Source organism: Ahaetulla prasina, chromosome 3, assembly GCF_028640845.1.
Source record: "Ahaetulla prasina isolate Xishuangbanna chromosome 3, ASM2864084v1, whole genome shotgun sequence".
Classification (NCBI taxonomy): Eukaryota; Metazoa; Chordata; class Lepidosauria; order Squamata; family Colubridae; genus Ahaetulla; species Ahaetulla prasina.
Window position 1 is genome coordinate 78,969,294 of NC_080541.1, and position 24,702 is coordinate 78,993,995.

The 24,702-nt window shown below is 37.6% G+C and overlaps 1 protein-coding gene across 10 annotated transcripts in view; it reads right to left on the reverse strand.

Annotated features, from left to right (window-relative positions):
- Positions 1-918: 918 nt before the first annotated feature.
- Positions 919-24,702, reverse strand: part of HIVEP1 (HIVEP zinc finger 1) — a 91,644-nt gene continuing 67,860 nt past the window's right edge. For 9 of the 10 annotated variants that reach the window (XM_058176137.1, XM_058176141.1, XM_058176136.1 and 6 more), the window contains 5 exons: positions 18,081-18,208; positions 17,050-17,225; positions 15,633-15,734; positions 4,478-4,995; positions 919-2,924 (listed from right to left, as the gene is read on the reverse strand). In XM_058176137.1, the coding sequence (XP_058032120.1) occupies positions 1,752-2,924; positions 4,478-4,995; positions 15,633-15,734; positions 17,050-17,225; positions 18,081-18,208 (2,097 nt within the window). In that variant the 3' untranslated portion in view covers positions 919-1,751. The remainder of the gene's footprint in view (positions 2,925-4,477; positions 4,996-15,632; positions 15,735-17,049; positions 17,226-18,080; positions 18,209-24,702) is intronic. The other variant, XM_058176146.1, reaches the window with a different exon arrangement.

Here is a 24,702-nt window from a genome sequence, read left to right on the forward strand (position 1 = left end):
TGTCATCTTAATAATGCAAGGGGTATCACTTTCAGCAAGCAATGGTGAAGTTTTTTCTTTTCTTTTCCAGGATATGTGACCAGGAATTGTGCATTCTAAGGCACATAAAGTCTAGAATTGAGTGGGAAATTGTCCATTCTTTTTTCTCCTCCCCTTAGTATTAAGAATGTTTATATATTAACATTCTTGTTAAGGTTTATATAATGAATATTTAAATAGCCTTTAAATATTAAATATTACTTTTTTCCTCCTATATACCTGTTGTATGGTTCAACACTGTTCAAAAACCCATGTTACTTGCTGTCTTGCCTTACTGAAGGAAACACATCTGTTTTAAAGATATACTCTTAAAACAGTGGCCCCAAACTTTTGGGGCACCGGGGACTGGTTCTATGGAGGACGGTCTTTTCATGGACTGGGAGGGCATGGTTTCATGCGCTGCCTGGATCTCATGCATGTGCAGATGGGGCTTCACTCACTTGTGCTAACCTGTCCCTGGAAGGCTGCAGACCGGTGCTAGTTCATAGCCTGAGGGTTTGGGACCCCTGCTCTAAAATCTTCATCCTATGCAAAAAAGCTCCAGAGCAAATATAATTTAAACTTATAACATAAAGGAAAAGCTACTGTAGCATTTAAATCTTAACTTTGTTAAAAGTGGAAGCAACAGAAGTACCTTTTTTTCCCCAATATTACTTTTGCATAAAACAAGGCTTTATGCTTGCTTTTCAGTAAAAAAAGAAGTGGCCTGAAGGGTTTACTTACCATTGTCACAAAAGTAATTTATATTTAATTTTGTGACAGCCTGACTTTAATAAAGCAGCCAAACTTGACAAGAAATAGCATGAGCCTTCCTTTGGTTTTGTTTTGTTTTTTCTCTTTTAATAAAGGACTTTAACAAACAAAAAAAAAGATTGTTTTTTGAGAATATAAAAAAAAAACCTATTGAAACAAGAAAAAAACTCCACATTCTGGAAGTTCTCTTTACAATACTGCTAAACAAAGAAATATATCACTTTTCCAGTAAATCTTCTAAGAAACTAATTGGATAGGGTAGAGAGGAACAAGGGATAAGTTATTAGCAATGTATTTTAATGTAAAGAACAGAGTTGTTCTTTCTTGTTGGTTCATTTAGAAAGAGGTACGACTTAAGCCAGTAGTAAAGTCAGTAAACAAAAATTTTACTGAAATAGTTCAATAACACAGATACGGGATTTTTGTTTTAAGTGTAAAGCTAATGTCATACATGAGAAAAATGGACAGAATGTTTTCCCTCCCCCCAGACTAATATGAGTACAATAAATATGGAGTTGTACATAACTGAATCTGTACATACAAACTTCGCCCCACAGCCATAAAAATCTACATTTAACAGTGCAACATATAATTTAATCATTTCATTTGACATAAGATTTTTTTTACTTACGAAACAAAAGTAACTACTCAGGTTTAATGTACATATAATATATAATTTTGACAATCTGTACAGTTTTCTAAACATAAAACACAAAAAAGGCACAATTGTCTATACAACATGTACAAAAAAATGGCCGGAGCTGACAAAAAACAACAATTATTGGTCAAGAAGTTCATGATTGCACGAAGATTAGTAATGAGTTTGTGTCAGAAAATATGTGCTTTAAGTAAAAGGGAGGTTTGCAAAGAAACCTAGTAAGTGTTACTTTTAAAAAAACATACACACAAAACAAAACACCCGTAACCCCACACACAACCCAACATGAAACCAAAATACCCTAGGTTGCAATTATTAGTCTGTCCTCATCGTCACTGCTGCCATCGCTCAAGTCAATCTTCGGCAGCCTTTTTGGCCGATGGAATTCTTTATCCTGAGGGACCAGCTGATGTCTGGGGGAACTGGATAAAATGTCTGAATTCACTTTTGCAGGAGGCTCCGACCAAGAAGGCTGTCCCACCTGAACAGCACTAATATTGCACTTTGGTTTTTTGGGACTCTCCGAGTCAGAACTTTCAGAGTCCGGATTATCCGGGATATCACGTCGTCGATAATCCCTTGCAGGGCCCACTTCCAATCGATTTTCGATGCTGTACCGCTTGTCGACAGGTGCCTTCTGAGAAGATAGCGCACTGGCAATCTGAGCAGGGTCCGGAGTAGCTAAGCTACCAGAACCCTGGACTTGGAACGTTTCACAAGTGTTATTTCTGGAGGGTGCTGGTTCTACAATCCCATGATCATCTGCAGTCTTAGGACTCACCGGAGAAGCTAAAGTTGGCAGTGCTATGTTTAATATTTGCAGGCCTGGAATGTGTGCCTGAGGACTAGAGGTGCGCTGAGAGGAAGGGTTTGCAGTCAACACTTGTAACCCTACGGCATTGAGCGTTAATCCCGAATGATGTATCTGTGGTGCTAGGCCAGTGCCAGCCAGGCCTAAGATATTTACCGTTTCCATGCTCAGGGATGGAAGAGGCTGCAGGGCTGGTGCACTCAGACTCTGGATACCCGGCACATTAATTTGGCCTATAGGGATACAGGGAACCACGCTGTTCACTTCTGCTATACCAAGGTGATTTGCAGTGCCGGAGACGGCACAGGCTGGATCGCCAAGAGCACTTGTAGTTCTGTGGATCACGCTGACAGCAGGAATAGTGAGTTGCACTGGCCCAGCTGGAATGGGTAGAAAAGTAGAGTAGGTGGCTAAGCCAGCAGGTACCACGTGGATCCCACCCACTGGAACGACTCCATAGGGACTCTTGGTTTGTTGTTGAGAATGCAAGGGGAGGTGGCTAAACAAATGAGTCTGGGTAGGTCCTAATTTCATGGTCTGTTGGTGTTCTCCATGCTTTTGCTCTTGCGTCTCTGCAAAAGGGGATGCTACTGAAGGAACAACAACTGTAGTTTGTGTACTCTGGTCTATGGGTACACAAGGAAGTCTAGTAGAAGCTGTGCTCTGCACAAAAAAAGAGAAAGCATGAGAAAGGTGGTTACGGTAATAATTCTGAAATATGCATCTGCTAGTTCCTTCTTAGGCTGAAATGCATAGATTTAGTTGAGACACCTGAGTTTCAGTTCTTCAAATGTTTTAGATTAAAAACAAGGGTGGAGTTCCTGGTCATTTGATTTCAAATTAATCTTGAGAATCCCAAAATATCCTCTGTGTTTCTACAATTAACACATGACTGAACTCTATTTAAAGCTCTCAATATCCTAAATTCTTAGTGAAAAAGTTACAACATTAACTAGGACATATTATTTTTCTGAAGAATTATCCAGACCATAGGCCTTGCAGTGGTGTTAAAAAATAATCTTATGATATTTCCACTGGTACCAGTGACAACCTGTGTCAAGATTGTAGCACTGTTCAGGCATTCAGAAACCAAAACAATCACATCATGGGCACTTCAATTACATCTTTCTCTGCTGAAGTAATTTAAATGAATTTGGCAATGTTAATTGATAACACTGAATTGTACACAAATACAGGATGTAGCCTTGTTTTAAAGCATCTTTCCAAAATGGTCATTAGTAACCGGTGACAGGTTGTGTGTGTGTGTGTGTACACACAGTCCAAAAAAGGCTTCTGCAAGATTTGTTATCTTGAAAAGAGCAGCAAAACTTATGTCTAGGTGAGTTGAGGAGTGAGTTAATCCCCTTCAAAATGCTGTTAAATTCCAAAATTGACCAAAGCCAAAAAATATTGGTTGACAATTCATCCAACATAGTGGCGGAATCCTCAGTTCACAATAACCAAATCTGATATAAAGTCAGACTAGATAGCATTCCAGAGAACCTAACATGGAAGCTTGCTATTATTAATACTGCCACAAAATAAGTAAAATATTACCATGAATCTTGTATCAAATGCTTTTCAGTTCCTTCTGAAAACCAGGGAACTAAGTGGCCTTAGCCAGCAGTGTTTGGCAAATACATCTTTAGCCCTCTTCTGTACATCATTCCATGGTTTCAACGTATACAGCAGTGAAGTTCAAAGTACTTGGAGTACTTCAGATTGGTTTTTAATTGATCCACTACTTTGCAGAAAGAACCAATTTCTGCTTTAAACCACAACAGAAATAAACACACACACACACACACCACTGTTTCCCCTCATATCCTGAAGAATCACTAGGATTCTTCAATCCTACATCTTCAAATTCCTCAACCAGGTTGGACAGAAAAACTGGAAACGAGAATTTCTGTACATCTGATGGGTATTACTTTCCCATTCTCCTCAATTCAGCCATTAGAGTATGGATGCAAGTTATATCAATGTAACCTTTTCAAAAATAAATCCTATACATTTTGTTGCACCAAAGGTGCACAACATGCAATCTAATTTTCCAATTTTGTAGTGACTTGTTTTTTTGTAAATGCCTAGATCAGCATAGTTAATATCTATATCCAAGAAAAGCATAATTTTGCCAATAAAACAACAAGCGCTGCCTGCTTTTCCTTCAATAAATTCTGGAATTAAAAAAACAAACAAACACCCTTTCCTCTCACCTTCAAAGTTGTTGTAGTACTAATAGAAGGAGCGGTGCTTCCTAAGACTTCTTTTGTACCTGGGAAATCCAGATACATTCGATGACATGGTGACCGATGAAATGTTTCTGAAGACAGAGCAGGCTCTGTGCTTGTCGCTCTGTCTTCCATGCTTTCCTTTTTTGCTTCTCTGGAAATAGCTGATGCTGGTGGCCCTGAGTTCCTGCAGTCCAACTGCACTGTACTAAGTACTGTCATTTTCGTGAGAAGTGCTTTCGGCAGGCCATCCACAGAGTCTGTGTGAACCCCAGCAAAACAGTCCAAAGCTCTACTTTCTTCATCAGCACTTGAAACCTCATGAGAAGCATTTCTTGAAGGGTGATGCTGCGGACTGGCAGAAACAGAGGGAGTAGCAGATAAAACTGATTCCGCTTGGCTATCTTCATCATCATCTTCATTATCATTGTCTTCATCTTCCGGCCCATCTGAATCATCTGGATCAAATCCAGACTGTTCATAATTTAGACGTTGCTTTTCACCTGTGAAAGAGAACAAAATTAAATTCCCATCTAAGAGGCCAGCAGTTCAGAGGAGATTCTTTGCATTGCATTTGCTTTCCTTTTCTGAACATTTAACTTCATGCAAGTAAATGGGAACTATATACAGAAATCCATATAAAACCTCCCTCCCACCCCAGCCAAAAAGTAGCATTTTGGACTGAAGGACTTTAGAGTGGTTGATTCCATAACTGATAGAAGGTGGAAGAAACATTCAGACTTTAAAAAAAAATGGGGGGGGGGATATTTAGACATGCAACATATCCCCCTCAGATACAGCACATCACATTTCAGTTTTAATCAACGTATGTAGGGTCACTAAAACATTACTAAGATTTAATAAAACCCTATGAAAGCAAAGTTTATGCAGTGTAACAGATGGATAGCAACCATCTTTTAAACAGTTTTCAGAGGGATAACCATGGTAGTCTTTTTCAGTGCAGAAGCTCATGATATTTTTAATAATCCAGCAAATTGACTCCTTCATTAGCTTTTTCTTATTTATTTTAATTTATTTGATTTTTTTACTCTAATTTTTCATTCAAGGATCATGGTTTATTTATTTAACCCAGTAAATTCTTCCACTGCCCAAAAATAATTCCATTTGCTGATAGACTGCTATTCTTGAAAATCTTATCTAATTTTACCTCTATTTTTTAAAGCTGGTTTTTCATTAGAGTTGGAGGTTTAGATTCAGGCCTTGGGTCAAATGAATATCGGAAGAAGAGGGGTGTTTATGGACCAAAGTAAAAATCTGTGGTATATGCACATTTTTCATAGCAGCTGTCTATCAATCTATGCCAGTGATGGCGAACTTTTTTGCCGTCATGTGCCAAAAGCAGGGGGAGCGCGGGGGGGGGTCGCATGCGTGTGCCCACACCCATAATTTAATGCACCCCCCCACATACGTGCGCGATCCCCCCCTGCGCTCCTCCTGCTTTTGGCATATGATGGCACGGTGGACCCAGTAGGCCCGTTTTTCACCCTCCCCAGACTTGAGACCCCTTTCTAGGAGCCTGAGGAGGGCAAAAACGGCCTTCCCTGAGGCCCTCCAGAGGCCGGAAACTGTTTTCCGACTTCCGGTGGGCCCGACTTCTAGTGGGCCCAAAAATCAGCTGGCCAGTGCATGTAAATGCAGCGGAACTGAACTAGGGCAACACTCGTGTGCCCACTGATATGGTTCCACGTGCCACCTGTAGCACACATGCCATAGGTTCGCCATCACGGATCTATGCTATTGACATAGAATATAGATAGGTCATTCTAGTTTAAGAGATCATGATAGTCTATATATCTTTCAAGGTAAAAGGTGAAAACAGGCTCTTTTGAGTTTAAAATAATGTAAAGATCCATATAATATAAGTGCTTTTTTTTTTAAACTTATACACTGCCTTTACCCTAATATCTCAAGGCATGACATATGAGGAGGGTATCTCTCCTAATTTATGAGGCTACTTGGCTGAGAGAAAGAATGACTGAACCAAAATCACCAAATAAATTCTATGGTCAAGTTGAGATTTGGTCTCTGTTCAGGAAGTCCTCAGGTTACCAGAATTTCCATTCCTAAATGATGCAACTGTAAAGTGACCACAATGCTTAGCGGTAGCAATCCTGGTTGCTGTTGTAACCCCAGGACTATGTAGGACATTAAGTAAGAATTTCATATGACCTCAGTGAGGATAGGGGCAGAAATCAGGAAATCAGGCTGTGGGGGAGAATATAGCCAGACAGGGGTTTGCCACATGCTGATGCTACAAAGCATGAACTGTTGGGCAGTGCCACGGAGGGGTGGGGAGTGCCACAAGCATTCGCTACAGAGTGCAGGAGGAGTGACAAAATGGTGGGAGCAACTTCTGACTTTTCTATTGATTTTACCTTTGAAAAGCTGGCAGAAAACAATAGAAATTGCAATCACAAGACAGCTTTCTGTGCTATCATAATCATGAACTAGGCAACAAGTGCCCAGACTTCAAATAACATGACAGCAGGGTCCCTGCAACAGCCAGAATTCGGAGGATCAGTCCTAAGTCCTCCTCATTCAGCAAGCAAGATAAAATATCTCTTTTTGTTGTTCACATTTCCAACATAAATGTGAAGTGCCTTTATACATTTATACATACAATTTATCTGGTGATCATATGCATTTTATAAAAATTAACTTTAAGATTATAATGTTGTGTAAATTTTATTTATTTCCACCATATATTTCCCTACTGTTGCACTGCATATTATAATCAAAACTTTTAGCCCACTTTATCATACTATCTTTCACTTCTTCTACTTTTATTTCAAATCTCAATAAAAGTTTATATATTTAGTTCATGTTCACCATTTGTACACAATTTTATTTCAAGCTTAGTCTTATAATGTTCAAAAGCATACTCTTTTGTTTAATTTAATAACTATAAATAAGAAAACCATTAGCAATTATATCCCTCTGCCACCAATTGTTTTTTGATTTTATTTTGTATTGACAAAATTTGCTTGACAAAATTTTACTCTCTCACAAAAATTAGCCATATATAAAATGTTGGATAACCATCTGTCTGAGATGGTGTAGGGTTTCCTGCCTGGGCAGGGGGTTGGACTAGAAGGCCTCCAAGGTGCCTTCCAACTCTGTTGTTGTTGTTGTTATTATTATTTCGGAATCAGTGGTCATAACCTTAGAACTACCTGTAATAAACAACGCTGTTGTTAAACTCCCAGTGACCAACAATACAAATAATCAAGAAACTGTTGCTTTTGAAAATAAAGATTATTCCCTCTACATGCTCCAGTACTGAGTAACAACTAATGGGAGATGCTTACCTTGCTAAAAATGTTATTAGTAAGGTTTGAAGCCGTTGTTAATAATGTTCCCTTTTCCCTAATAAAATACTTCTTAGGAGCTTCACTAAAAGGCTTTTTAATGTCAACCACACTAACTTTAAACATTAGAGTTGATGAAAACGATAAATGTTGAAGAAATAATATAATATTGAATAGGGTAGCTGTTCTTTCTGTACTGTACTTAATGTTTTTCTACTTCAACCAAGCTATTTGCATTGTGATTTAATTACTATTAAATTTAAAAAGTATTTATGAATCATTGAAGATTTACAACTCTCAAGAAAATTTCAGCTACAATTTGATAAAATATGGCTATTATTTAAACTAACAATGAATTTTTCTTTAAGGATCCAAATATTTTATTTTTTTATGTGTAGAATACCATATGCAGAACACATTCATTAAGTTACCGCTTACAGTAGTGAAAAAACCCACTTTCATTATGAGACATAAAGCTATAAACAAAGTATAGCAATGTTATAATAAATGTTAAAAATAGTATTTCTACATTATGATGGAAAGGTTTTCTTATAGACGATATTAAGTTTTCACAATGAAAATCCCTTTTTGTGCAGAAAAGATGTTTTATATTAATTTGTATCTATCATACTTTTAGTTTTACATATTTCCTTGCTTAAATTTTAAATGTCTGAAAATCTGAATTATATTTATATCTGTTTTATTTTTATTATTTCTTTCTAATACTGACATCCATTGGGGAAGCTCATATTGGAGCAACTTAAGAGATTTAAAATTTATCCTGAAATAATACTGCTTACTAAATGTCAAGCTCCTTAAAAAAAAAAGTAGTTTAAAGTGTTATTCAAATAGTTCCCTGCTGTTGGAGGGTCACTTGTCATCAACCATAAGCTAGAAAATATATAGATGTTACCACATAAATAAATATCTTGGTGGGAAACTGTTTGATAAATTATGCTGCAATTTCTTCTGCAGAAATTAAAATAGTATTAATCTTTGCTAGTATTCGCAAACATATTTGTAGCGATTAAAATTTTTGAGAAGAGTCACATTTTAAACATTTCTGAAGTTCAGATCGAATTGTGAGTGACCTGAAACTAGTCCTGGATATACTTTTATAGAAATTCCATGGAATTCAACAGAAACCTCTTCCAAAGAAATGAATTTGGGATTGGGCATTTGTTATCTAAATGGAATGTGCAATGAAAGCTTGGGCAAGCACTGTGGAAAATGATACGCCTAAATTGTACTATATCACGTTGAATGGTTCACCTGGCCTGACAGCTTAGCTCAGAAGCCAGCATTCCAAACATATTAACCTTATATTTTGGGTGGGAAGAACATTCTTTAGATCAGGAGATGAAAGATGGAAGGGTGATTGGGAACATAAAAGAGAAACTAAGTGGTATTACTAATACCCAAATGATAGCAAATCTGAAACCAGAAAACATCACATAATCACACCATCTACAAATCCTGCTGTTCTAAATCCTCCCAATAGTTAATCAGCAAGTCTCAAAAAATCAAATTGAAACTATATGACAACTGTGATGGAAAGTTCTGAAATTCTTGTTGACCAAAAAAAAGATACATTCTAGTTCCTCCTTTCATTCAAAAACTGTCCAATCTCAAAGTTATTCTTCTGCTTTAAAATATAGGAAAACCAAATAAGAGATATTCAGGGATGAAGAATAGCTAATAGAGTGGCTTAAATTTCTATTTGAGCATTAGCCTTAATGTTTTTCTGTCAATTCTTAAGAAACAGATAAGAAATAATGAAAACAGACTAGGAAAAATAATCCATATATTTAACAGAATAATACTATTAACAAATTCATAATTTATGCTGAGGACGAACAGTAGAATTCTAAGTGCTTTCATGATAATTTAAAGTGCAATTATGTTCACTACAATACAGGTTACAACCACAAAAATCAGTCTGTTGGCTGCAGATATAAAACCAAAAGTCACTCCTTGGGATAATATTGTTAAGCACTACCTATAACTTAGAATCTCACTGGCCAGATTGAGACCATCATGTTCTGTTGTCATGCCTATCAATTTTCTAAAAATATTTGTGACATTTTAGCTGCTGAACCTTAGAAGCTTCAGGGTTTAGATCTAGAACAGAAATATAAATTTTAAATAGTATTTTTCTTAATGTATGCAGATAGTCATCAAATTTCTGTCATATCTCATGTTGGTAATCAGTCAAAGAACCCACATGACTGCTCTGACTTTACAACAAGTTGTAAATTGTGGTCACATGCCATGGGATGCTAGAAATGGCTGTAAACATGTGTTAGTTGCTAAGTGTCCAAATGTGACTATAGGACTGCAGGGGTGGGGGAGGTGTCAGAACTTCAAATCAGAGTATAAGTATTTTTTTGCAGATCCATTGTAACTTTGAATGGTTGCTAAGCAACTGATCATAATTCAAGGACTACCAGTATCGTAAAACTATCCTTAGTTATTCTGGGAGGAGGCTTACTCCACAAATACACAGCACACATTTTACTAAATAGAGTGCTCTCTGGTTTTTAAAGATTGAAAAACGTTAAAGGTTCAAAACTATTCAAAACTTATAATTAATTAAAGCATTTCAAACTAGTGATACTGGATAGCGAACAATACCTAAAAGTATAAAAGCAGAGCAGAGATTAAATTGGCTTATTATTGCATCTTTGAATGTCCAAAATAATGGCAAGGAAGAGAGAAGGTAGAATTCATCAGTTCTGTAACAATGGCTTGGGCTTTTTCACTTGCATCGCACTTGGGTCAGAAGCGCCTTGGTGCTTGGGTTGAAAGGATCAGCGGGTAACATCACCGTTCCCTGGAGGACACCCAGTTGGGGGCTCCTTTCATTGCTCCAGCTCCTGCTGGGGACAAGGACAGGAGCAGACATCCCACGGCAATACTTGGGTCTCAAACGCGGCCTTGCTAACCTCCAAACCAGCGTTCTAACCACGCAAGCCACCATGCTCCTTGCCTTTTCACTGATTTTGGGATTTCTCAGTTTGATAGGTAGCATTTCGAATGTTCTCAGTTGTTATTTCTGCGATTTTTAATTTCTATGCTTTTTATATATTTTTTTACTCTGGTTTTAATTGTTAGTTGCCCAGAGTCATGTTTATGAAATGGGCGGCCATCTCAATTTATTAAATAAATAAATAAATAAATTCTTAAGCTCTAGGTTTGCAGCCATTTAGTTAATTCTTTTCTAGTGAATCACAATTCTGTCATCTCCTTATTAGGTTATTTTGCAGAATACATAAGCTAAGCCTTCATATTTGCGGGTAGATTTTGGACAATGGGTGCAACTTTCTGAGATTTGGAGGTGTAAATAAACATATTCAGATCTAAATATATGATATATACTTACCAAAATGCAGTATTTTCATATTCTACATAATAACTTTCCCCAGCCTGATATCCCTTCCCTAACTGTCAAACTGTATAACCTTTTGAATTTTGTCAGCTGAAGACCAGTTGAAGAGTAATGGGTTGGCAAAGTTGTTGTAGAGGCATGACCAACATAGAATTGCAGTAACTGAATATAAAGGAATAGCATACATCAATTTTTTAAACCCAGCACTATCCATATATATACTGGATAGTATGTATCCAGTATATTGGATATATATATACCGGATGTAATAAACATCCACCATTAAATGTTAGAATTTATAGTCTAATACCGTGATGGCAAACCAATGGCACGCATGCCAGAGGTGGCACGCATGCCAGAGGTGGCACACAGCACCCTCTCTGTGGGCACGTGAGCCGTCACCCCAGTTCAGCTCCACACATGCCTCCCACCAGGCAGCTGGTCTTTGGGTCTCTGCCGCACATGCGCAGGGCGCATTGTGGGCATGCACATGTGCGACGGCAGGGCCTGTGCATGTGGGGGGGCTGCGTGCTCAGGGGCGGGGTGCATGGGGGGGGCACACATGCATGGGGGGGCCACGCACACATTGCATTTTTGGAGTTTGCACTTTGGGCACTTGTTCCGGAAAAGGTTAGCCATCCCTGGTCTAATACATTGGGGGGATCCAAATTAGGAAATTTTGTTTTAGATCCTAATTCATGGGGTCTGTTTAAACAATAATCTCCCCTTTTGAATCCCTGTGTATAAATTTTGGAATTTGTTTATTTATTTATTCTATTTTATTGGATTTATGTGCCGTCCATCTTGTCCAGATGCAAGATGGGGTAGTTTATAAACATTTATATGGATCCTCTTTTGTGAGACTCATAATTAAATGTATTATATACCTCAGTGGATAAAAGTATCCTCTATCTAATATGCTCTATCCTGTGACTCAAATTAGGATCTCAAAATAGAGATTTATTGTTCAGATAAATCAGGATTAAATTGGATTTATTTCATTCAAATTGTATTAAATGGAGGCTTGTGACTTTTCAAAATGTTTTTCCAATGCTATTATTAAAAGAAATTTGTTGAGTAAATTAAATTTCAGAAGTGTACCATTTGAGATGCATGTGAACCAGTGTGGGATTCTACCGGTTCGCACCGGTTCAGTAGAACCAGTTGTTAAGTAGTTAAGAAGTTCGGAGAACCGGTTGTTAGAAGAAATCTCCTTTTGTTTTTTTCTACTTTACAGGGTTAATCCTGTAAGGAATTACAACATAATCTTTACTGCCCTGCTTACAGAAACTTCCTCTCCAGTTAACTATTACATTCTTGGCAGTATGCCTAGACTTAGTGTCACTTCCGGTTGCAGAGCTTCTCAGAGGGTTGTGGGGGTTTTTTGGACTTTCTTAAAGGGGAAGGGTTGTTTTAAGCTTTTTACACCACTGTTGGGATGAAATACTCCCCTGTTGGAGTTCTTCCAGCCAGGATGCAATGATTAGCACTTTGAAGAAATAATTGAATAATGAAGCAGAAGCTTTTAATGACAAGGAACCAAGATGAGTGACATTCAGCAAGGCTTATTGGCTAGCTAGAAAGATTGACATTCAAACCTGAGTTTACATATCCTTTCTGACCTTTGGTCTAAAACTGGTTTTTGGTGAAGTTTAATTCTTTGCTTGGTGATGTTTAATCCTATGTTTAGTAATCATTTTCCCTATTCAGTTTTGTTTGGAAGGAAAAATGTTAATTTATGTTCCTGAAAAGAAGCAGCTTCAGAAATCTGACTAGTTCCTGTGTCTATTTGTTCTGGTAATTGGTTTAACAAGCAACAGCTACTGTGTTGGTTCCTTGGCTTCATTCTGGAGAGCTTAAATGACCTCTCTGCTAAAGGGTTTCACTTTACGAGCAAGAGTTGGCTGCTGATAGTTATCATTGTATTTTAACTATTTTAATTCCTCAAGGTGCTCTGGCACCCTGCCAGATTTGTAACTCCAGTTTGCAGGTATTTCTAATCTAATGATTGGTATTTAGGGCAGCTTTTTGCAAGCAAAGCAGCTTTTTGTATTTTTGTATAGGTAATCCTTGACTTACAACAGTTACAATGGCACTGAAAAAAGTGATTTATGACCGTTTTTCACACTTACGACCGTTGCAGCAAACTGTCAGTAGGGCAAAGAAGCGATGTCACTTGACCACCTGGCCACGCCCACCATCCAGTCACAAGAAGCACCGCAGTTGTGAAATGAGTGACACAATTGTTAAGAATGCTGCGATGGCCATAAATGATGGTTGGTCATAAGTGTGAGGACCGGTCAAAAGTGCGAGGACCTGTCAGAAATCACTTTTTTCAGCACTCTGGGTAGTCCCTATGTGCATATATGCATATGCATGTGCATTTGTGCATAGGGACTACTCAGAGAGCTGAAAAAGTTATTTTTAACTGGTCCTCGCACTTTTGACCGAATGACCTCACATTTTACGTTTTGCACCCTATCTTGTAACCGTGATGAAGAGAAGCAGTTGTGAAATGAGTGACATGGTTGTTAAGAATGCTGCAACAGGCATAAATGTGAGGATGGTCATAAGCGCAAGGACTGGTCAAAAATTCCTCTTTCAGATGATACCAATAATTAAGAAAGATAAAAATTTAGAGGAATGGCAGACTGGAATTAATAAATTTATATGGGAAGGTAAAAAAGCGAGAGTTAAAATGAAAATAATTCCAGATTCACGGGAAAGGGGAGGCTTAAAAATGCCCAGTTTTAAATTATACTATGAAGCAGCTGCTCTCTCTGCAATAAGTGATTGGTTTAATCTAACGGAGGAAAGAATTCTGAATATAGAAGGTTATGATTTACTATATGGATGGCATGCATACTTAATTTATGATAAAAAGGTGGATACGGCCTTTAAAAATCCTGTGTTAAGAACTGCTCTCTTGCGTGTCTGGAAAAAATACTCTTATAAACTAAATTATAAGGTTCCTATGTGGGCGAGTCCCAGACATACAATAGAGAATATAAATATAGAACAGAATCAGGAATTGATTACATATAAAGATCTTTTGTATACTGAAAGAGGTAGTTTGCAATTAAAATCTCTGCACATATTAAAAGAAGAAGGGGAAAATTATACTTGGTTTTAATATGGGCAATTACGTGCTAGATGGAAGGAAGATCAGAAAATTGGAATAGTGCAGAATGAGGAAAATTTGGTAAAGCAAATTAGAAATCAGTCTCAGGAGCATATAAAGAGATTGTATAATGTGTTACTTGAAATAGATTCTGAAAGGGATTTTGTAAAGAACTGTATGATAAAGTGGGCACAAAACTTTCAGGAGCCAATACTATTGGAAACTTGGGGAAAAATTTGGGTTAGAAATGTTAAATTTACCCAGGCACAGAATTTAAGGGAAAATTTTTATAAAATGTTTTATAGATAGCATTTGGATCCTAAGAAACTATCATGTATGTATCCAGGTATGCAAGCAAAATGTTGGAGATGTAATTGTGATGATGCTACATATTTTCATATTTGGTGGACTTGCAAGAATATTAAGGTTTTTTGGATAAGAATTTGGTGGATTCTACAAAATGTTTTGAAAAAGAAGATAAACTTCCTGCCGCAATTTTTTTCACTGGGAATTATCACGGACTGTACAGTGATTGAGATTAAATTGATTTTAAATCTAATAACAGCGACAAGATTATTGATAGGACAGTATTGGAAGAAAAAAGAATTACCTACAAGGATATTGAAAGTTGCCAATTTGGCTGAGATGGCAAAAATCTCAGCCTTTTTGAAAGACAATATGCAAGAAAGATATTTAAATGAATGGAAAAAATGGATTGACTATATCCAAAACAGATATCAGACTAAGAGATATCAGACTGCCTTTGAATGATTAGGATGTATTATTTTTGATTGTATTGGGGGAGGTTAGGATTTGATGAGAAATGCAGGAGTATAACTGAGTTAGGAGGGAAAATTTTTAGCATATGTTTGTTTTATTTTTAACTATACCTTGTGTTTGTTCTGGGAAGTCGGGGGGGGGGGGAGTTTGAAGGGAGGGGGGAGCGGGGGTAGAGGGGGAAAGGGGGAGAAAAGCTTTTTTTGGTAAAAACTCTTTCAATTAAAAAAAAAAGTGTGAGGACCGATCAGAAATGACTTTTTTCAGCCCTCTGAGTAGTCCCTATGCACATAGCCACGGCCACCCAGTCACATGACCACCAAGTCACGCCCTAAAATAAGCCACGCCCACATAACTGGTTGTTAAAAAATTTGCATCCCACCACTGATGCGAACCCTAAACGAATTGGCTATGCAATGAAATGCTTCTTCCATGAAAGTATCTGAATAGGAGGCCTGAGCAGAGAGAAAAATATCACAATCACAAATATACAATTGAAATTTTAAGAATTATGAAAATCTTTACCGTAGTCTTCTAGATCTTGATCATCTATTAATCCCACTGAGACTCCCAAATCCATACACTTCTTGCTATGTGCTTTGGACTTCATATGTTTTGTTAAATTTCCTAAAATAAAAACAAAACCAATACTGTACTGTTTTACTTTTAAAGTTGAACGCAGAGCAGGACAGGATCGTGACCATAAACATGCCAGTTGTCACATATCATATGGGATGCTTTGGTTTGTGATAGCTTTATAATAAATTATAGAAACTTATAGGAAGTCAAAAATAATTTTTTTTTGCTACCAAGGATTTTAACATTATTTTTTATACTCCTAGACTAAGCAAAGTAAGGCTTGTAAATATAACAGTGGCTAACTATTTCTACACTGTTGTCAAGAAAACTATATCTATCTGTGAAGACACCAGGAATTGAGCTTGATTTGAAGGAGACTTTTAAAGAAAAGTAACCCAGACCATTGCTGATTTTCTGAAATTTGCCGTTTTACTGATATTTTTTCCAGTGCTTCTTATACTGTACAATGATTAGATTTATTTAAAGTTGTAACAAGCCTTGACATAATTAAAAGAACCAATTTTATAATATCATGCAATAGTTCTTCTATAGTTTCATAAAATTTGAACTTTATATTTGCATTTCCTTTAATTAAAATAAGCAATAAAATAAACTAGCTTGTTAATGTTAAATGCTATGAGGGAGCAGAATTACACAAAAGCTCTGATGTGAATGTCATCTCACTTTTATATAATTTACAAAAAGGTTAATTTCTTTTTTAACTCTCTACACTTATGGAGGAACAAATAGACACCAGCATGCCCCTAACACACAGTGCTAATTATTTGTTCACAGATAATGATTCAGTATTTTGGGCAATCAAATGTATTCAAAATGTTCTTACATTTTTCTTATACATCTTTGACTACAGTAAGTCCTTATAAAAAGCAGAAGAAACAGTAGCTTACCCAAATCAGCCCAATTGTATTTTGTAATACTAAGGCAAGCCTGAATTAATTGCAAGAATGAAAATTGCAAAATCAATACCATTGCAGGGTACGTCTGCCTGATAAATGGCTGTATGACCAATTATATACAGGATGTGTTCTCAAAAGGGGCAGATTCTTCTATACCCAAAATTCCTCCTGGGTGTTTTGGCACGCAAGGAAAGTCTTAATGGCCCGTTATAAATTCTTCTGAAGTTCTCATAGTTTTATAACAACTTTCCAAATCCTGAAGCAACAGTTTTAAAAATTGCAAAAATCTCTATCATCTTTATAGTTTATCATTTATAAAGTTATATAATTTACAGAAAACCTTGATCATGTATTAATTTAAATCTGACATGTCAAGCAGAAAAGTATCTGCTAAAGCATCCTGTGGATGGAGGGGACCCAAAACAATGCTCCACAACTGAACTTACCTTTAGTCTTGAAGGAAAAATTGCAATAATTGCAATGATACGGCCGGACATCTGTATGCGTGCGAATATGTTTCTTCAACATACTGGGCTTTTTACAGCGTATCCCACATTCTTCGCATATATATTTTCCTCTTCCTCTCCCACGAACATAGACATATTCTTCATTTGATTTATATCTAGTTTAAATGGGACAGAAAATATTCTAATATGAGCAATAGTATTAAGGGAATAAATGTTACAATTTGAAAACGTGAGAACAGCAGCCCAGCACTACAGTCTGGGTTAAAAAAAAAAAAAAAAGGAAAATGATAAATTTGGAGTGCCAGGAAACGTCAAAGACCAGTGTTTTGCAAACTTGGCAACTGAGATGTGTGGATATCAACTCCTGAATTCCCCAGTCAGGTTTCCCACACATCTAAAAGTTGCCAAGTAGAAAAGCACTGTCCTAGATTACTGAAGAGAAAGCACAGTGGGATGTTTTGCCTGCAAGTTCTGTATGTATTTGTGTGTGTGTGTGTGTGTGTGTGTGTGTGTGTGTGTGTGTGTGTGTGTGTGTGTGTGTTTTCTTGAAAATCACAGTGTATTTTTAACGAAATAAATAGTTCGTTTTGGGGCAACATGTGTTTTTGAACACTGGAATGTCACTTCTCTACTGCCAAGTTACAGTTTTGTGCTCTAAGTTAAGCCTTTTATTTTATTTTTCACCAAGCTACACTTCCTTTAACCTCATGAATTTGCTTTCCCGAAAATTCATGTTTTGTGACTTGACGGTCATAATGACTATGAGAAACAGCATAATACATTCAAATTGTCAAATGTTTCTACTTGGTTACAAAAGACTCAGATGCCTGTTATCTAAGTTCTACCCCAAAAGTTGTTAACCAAATTTGCTAGAAATTGGGCTAAAAGAATTAATTCCGTATAATGCAATACAAATTCTATTTCACAAAAACAGAGGGTGAAATAATCAGATTTCAGTTCAAAATAATCAATAAAAGTTATAGCACTTTTAGGGAAAAAAAACCACTCACCCTCCATCAAATATTTTAACTCTTCTTGGCTCATTTTTGGCTATGTTCTCAATATCTTGATCAGTACTTAGTTCAGAGTTTTCTTTATTGCTGAATTTCTTTGCTGCCTTTTGTTTAACTAATGCCTGCTGAGATAAATGTAAATCAACTCTTACAAGTTTAACTAGCAGATTAGTAGCATTTGTTAATATAGAAATCAAACCTACCACCTGTACCCTCTCTAAGTAGGGTACAATCCAATCCATTTGTGCATCTAATATTAACTAATTCAGAATGATGTATATGTTAAAAACCAATTCCTTTTACATTTTGATTTAATATGCCTTGTTAACGTGATTGATAGATCCATCAATATCAGCTGTTGGACTGCTTTCATAAGCAACACACAATTTCTATATAAGATTGAAAATAATTATCCTTAATTCAACTTATAGGATCTCCACCTGAGATTTATGTAGGTAGAAGCACCACTGATTACAATGGGATTAATCATTTATGCAATTATGAATGGAACTATGCCTTTTATAATAATAATAATAATAATAATATTTTAATTTGTATACCGCCCTTCTCCCGAAGGACTCAGGGCGGTGAACAGGCAGATAAAATATAAATACACACAATAATTTAAAAACAACCCTTAAAAAACTAATTTAAATGCCCAAAACGTTAAAAAACATACTCCCCTGTAAAATAACATACTTTTAAAAACCCCATCCAATAAAAATAAAAATCAGGCTAGTCCAGCCATATGAAATAAATAAGTTTTAAGTTCGCGGCGAAAGGTCCTAAGGTCAGGTAATTGTCGAAGTCCGAGGGGAAGTTCGTTCCACAGGGTCGGAGCTCCCACAGAGAAGGCCCTCCCCCTGGGGGCCGCCAGTCGACACTGTTTGGCTGACGGCACCCTGAGGAGTCCCTCTCTGTGGGAGCGTACCGGACGATGGGAGATAGAAGCCGGCAGTAGGCGGTCCCGTAGATAGCCCGGTCCTAAGCCATGGAGCGCTTTAAAGGTGGTAACCAATACCTTGAAGCGCACCCGGAAAGCAACAGGTAGCCAGTGCAGTCTGCGCAGGATAGGTGTTATGTGGGAGCTCCGAGACGCTCCCTCAATAACCCGCGCAGCCGCGTTCTGAACTAGCTGAAGTCTCCGGGTGCTCTTCAAGCCCCATGTAGAGAGCATTGCAGTAGTCCAGGCGAGGTAACAAGGGCATGAGTGACTGTGCATAAGGCATCCCGGTCCAGGAAGGGCGCAACTGGCGGATCAGGCGAACCTGATAAAATGCTCTCCTGGAGACGGTCGCCAAATGGTCTTCAAAGGACAACCGCCATCCAGGAGCACGCCCAAGTTGTGTACCTTCTCCATCGGGGCCAATGATTCACCCCGACAGACAGCCGCATCTGCAGCTGACTGTACCGGGGGGCCGGCCTCCACAGCCACTCCGCCTTGTGGGGCTTAAGGTTGGGCCTGGTCCTCCCCATCCAGACCCGCACGGCTTCCAGACACCGGGACAACACTGACAGCTTCACTGGGGTGGCCGGGGTGGAAAAGTACAGCTGAGTGTCATCAGCGTACAGTTGGTATCTCACCCCAAAGCCACTGATGATCTCACCCAGCGGCTTCATATAGATGTTGAACAGGAGGGTGAGAGAATCGACCCCGCGGCACCCCACATGAGGCACCTTGAGTCGATCTCTGCCCCGTCAACACCGTCTGCGTCCGATCAGAGAGGTAGGAGGAGAACCACCGATAAACGGTGCCTCCCACTCCCAACCCCTCCAACCGGCGCAGCAGGATACCATGGTCGATGGTATCAAAAGCCGCTGAGAGGTCTAATAGGACCAGGGCAGAGGAGTAACCCCTATCCCTGGCCCTCCAGAGATCATCCACCAGCGCGACCAAAGCTGTCTCCGTACTGTATCCGGGCCGGAAGCCGGACTGGAACGGGTCTAGATAGACAGCTTCATCCAGGTACTGGGGTAGCTGACATGCCACCACACTCTCTACAACCTTCGCCGTAAAGCGAAGATTGGAGACTGGCCGGTAGTTCCCTAAAAAATAAAAGAATAAATAAAAGAACCTTACATATATGCATTATGCTCTTTCTGTAAGCCCCTGTTGCTGCATGTCAGATTTATCACAGAGAACTACTATATGTTATCAAAATTTGTCTTCAAGGACCTAGTCTCTCCTATGTATGCACAAATTATAAATCCGTCTATATAGTTCAAGGCAGGGAATGTATCCTGTAATTACACATTGTAAAATAGATGTAAAATATGGGTGTGAAATTTCACTATACTGGAAAATTATTTTTATATTTCTGATAAGACTGTTAGACAAAACATGAAATTTGTATAGGCTACACCTAGTGATATTAGATTGGAGAATTTTCTCTCTACAAATCAAAAGATACAATTTCTAGAACTATTTATCGTATTATTAGTAATGGCACAATAAATTATACCAAATATTTTGATCAACTTTTAGCATTCATAGAGTTAGGCCAATTCAGCTTTTCTTGTAGCAAAACCTATGTGTACATCTATTACTCCTCTGCCATTGTGTATATGTTGGATAAGGTTATCATACTGTATTACTGAGAAAAGAAAACCAAGCTCTGCTTTACTCTCTCCTCCCTCTACAACCCATTTTCCTTCTCTTTGATGTCTTTAGTGTTGACTGGACTTTTTATTCAAGGGCTGGATAAAAAGGCTACAAAGAAATAATGAATACTTGGCTCCGTCCTCATTCCTAATGATTGTCTATATTGTACTGCAGACAATAATACCCACTTCCATTAGGTACCAAGTTTGGGGTACCATCCATGCAGCATTTTTGATTCATGTCCCATTCATGACTATGTGTATAGTGTATTACTTTTATTAACATAAGGAAAACTTCCAAGAATCCTAGCTGGTATGACCCATGCTGGCTGAGAATTCAGGGTGTTATAGTCTCAACATAAGAAGTACATTAAGTGGGGTAGGCATTTAATCATGCATAATTTTATTTATTGTGCAATTCATCCACAAATATTTACAGCTACTGTATACTAGGGATAGGAAATGCTGTTGCATTCCTAAATATGGACAGTAGTAAAATTTTATTTGATTTACTACTTTGCCCTATATTAATTACAATCAGAAACTGAGACCACTGTAGGGGGCACTTATTTAAAATCTTTTGGCTCCTGACTGCAATTCATGCCTGTTAATTATAATATTCATAGGCAGGTAGTGAATACAAAGTGAAAAACTTTGTTTTCAAACTATGCTAACCAAAAGTTAAATGTAAGTATTTAATACTTCTGATTCTTTGACAATAACCAAATTTGTTCTACTCTATGCCACTGTATTTATTCATTCTATTTATCATGACACGTTACAGAGAAACTATGATTGTATCCAGTATCACCTAGAGTACTGAAACTAGAAAAGAATGCAGAAACATGGTAATTCAGATACTAGCATGAAAAAGGCCAATTCTTTATTTGAACAAGTATCCTTGTTTCCTCCATCCTGGGGTCAATTCAAATATGTGGATTTTAACTTGTAGAATTGCCAGAAATGAAAATGCCCATACATATAGGGCAATTGGCTTTTGGAAAACTGAGTTATCCAGGCCATAGTATATATGTAGTTGAAAGAATGAACTATCAGAAAAGAGCATATGCAATCAAAATGCACTGCAATTACCACTAAGTTGAAGGTACTCATATTTTGAGTAATAATTTTTATAGAATAGAATAGAATAGCATTTCACCGAGGCAGCCTTCGTCGGCGCCATCTTGAGGAATTCAAAACAAATAGTCAAAACAAATTCAATTCTACAGACTTGGGCAGAGCCTTTAAAAAGGATATTCTTTTAACTTATACTGATTTCTTTATTGTTTTCAGTTTTCTGCTGAAATCTTACAGCTTCCACTGATATCATCATGCACGTAATCCTGATTGACTGTAAGTTTCACACATTTTCAAATTATTTACCACTTAATCCTAATGGGGTTTTAATCAGCACAGGAAGACAAGCAGCAGCAGTTGATACATGGAAACTGTAACATCAAATATAGTCTTTAAAAGACCAATGTGCTGGCAAAGGAGACAATAATGTTCTCCTTTTTAAAAAAGAAATACTGCACTGCTCTCTCAAAATGGCCCCCCAAATGAAAATAATATTTTATAGCGTTCCTTATTTTCTGGTACTTGAAAGAAGGCATCAAGTCATAAGAAGAGGTACGTGTTCCTTACATTACAGCCCAAATATTTTTGTCAAGGAAAACTAAATTCTGCAATCTACATAAACTATGCAAATAAACCAGATTGTGTTTTCCATTTATTTCCCATAACTAATTTAGTGAGCCAAGAAGCCCGATTGCTGATGATTTTACCAATGAATCCCCTAATCCTATGGAATTAGTCTGAACTGAGGTAATTTCACATTGAAGAAATTTAAGTATTTTTGGGGGATAATATCTCATCCTGTGCTGGCATAGAGTTCACATACACCAATAGCCATATCTAGTATAACAACTATAAAAGTGACCTAAAGATGTTGGTATTGTAGTAAGAGAAAGAACAAAAATTCTAGGGTGTACGTGAATGACAAACTTGTCTTATATACAGGTACTTCTCAGCTTATGACAATTGAGCCCAAATTTTCCAGTGCCAAGTAAGACAGTTGAGTTTTGTCCCATTTTACAACCTTTCTTGGTACAGTTATTAAATGAATTGCTGCAGTTGTTAAGTTAGTAACATGGTTGTTAAGTGAATTTGGCTTCTCCACTGACTTTGCTTGTCAGAAGTTTGCAAAAGGTGATCACATGACCCCAGGAGATTGCAACGGTTATAAATACATGTCAGTTGCCAAGCATCCAAAATTTGATCGCATGACCATGGGGATATTGCAATGGTCATAAGTGTTTTAAAAAAAACAGTCGTAAATTACATTTTTCAATTGTGTTGTAAATGTTGTACCTTGATGAACGTATCTTTTCTTTTATGTACACTGAGAGCAAATGCACCAAGACAAATTCCTTGTGTGTCCAATCACACTTGGCCAATAAAAAATTCTATTCTATTCTATTCTATTACATTTTTCAGTGCTGTTGTAACTTTGGTCACTAAACAAATGGTTATAACTCAAGGTCTACCTGTACATGTATTTAAATCCAAAATCAAAACGTTCACTAGATATTCTGTTAATATAGGTAACTTCCACCAATATTTCCAATAATTCTGCGAATGAGATCTCAAATTACTTTAGTTAAGACAGTCAAAAAGTTCCTTTTCTATAAACCTAAGCCTAAACCATATGGAACCTGGACAAAATCAGTTCATATTAGCCTAAGATTGTCTGTTCAAGATTCTCACCCAGATTCCTAGTACACTGATTCAACCTACATGAATACTCCGTAGCCCCTTGAAATATAGGTATACCATAAACTGAAAACCATTCCTTGACTACAACTTAATTATTATTGTTGATAATATTGATTACTGTATAATTGAATTTATACAATTATCCATCAGTTGGGTTTCTCTGTGATTTCAGGTCTACAGAATATGTATGTTTCACAATATTGATTGAATGTACTATAGCGCATAATCTTATCGGTGATTTATATTGTGTTGACCATCATATTTAGCTTAGATCTTAACAGCAATTTTTAATCTTTTTAAACAATGTTCAGCTGTTCATAATAACTAATAATGTATTTTAAAAACTACCTCTGTGACATTTTACTTTTTTTGTTCATTCATTTATTATTATTATTATTATTATTATTATTATTATTATTATTATTATTATTATTATTATTATTATTATTATTATTATTATTATTTATTAGATTTATAAACCGCCCTTCTCCCGAAGGACTCAGGGCGGTGTACAGCCAGGATAAAAAAAAGCAATATACAGTTAAAATACAATAAAAAAACTTATTATACAATATGGCCGAAATTAGAATAATTAAGAATCTAAAAACCACAATTAAAAACAGAGAAAAATTTAGAATTTAAAACTAAACAATTTAAGAAAGCCCCGCACGAACAAACAGATATGTTTTCAGTTCGCGGCGAAAAGTCCGAAGGTCAGGAATTTGACGTAAACCAGGGGGGAGTTCATTCCAAAGAGTGGGGGCCCCCACAGAGAAGGATCTTCCTCTGGGGGCCGCCAGCCGGCATTGTCTGGCAGACGGCACCCTGAGAAGGCCCTCTCTGTGCGAGCGTACGGGTCGGTGGGAGGCATGAGGTAACAGAAGGCGGTCCCGTAAGTACCCAGGTCCCAAGCCATGGAGCGCTTTAAAGGTGGTTACCAAAACCTTGAAATGCACCCGAAAGGCAACAGGAAGCCAGTGCAGTCTGCGCAGGAAAGGTGTCACATGGGAGCTACGTGAAGCTCCCTCTATCACCCGCGCAGCTGCATTCTGGACCAACTGAAGCCTCCGAGTGCATCTCAAGGGGAGCCCCATGTAGAGAGCATTGCAATAATCCAGGCGGGAGGTAACAAGAGCGTGAGTGACTGTGCATAGGGCATCCCGATCAAGGAAGGGGCGCAACTGGCGAACCAGGCGAACCTGGTGAAAGGCTCTCCTGGAGACGGCCGCCACACTTTATTGCA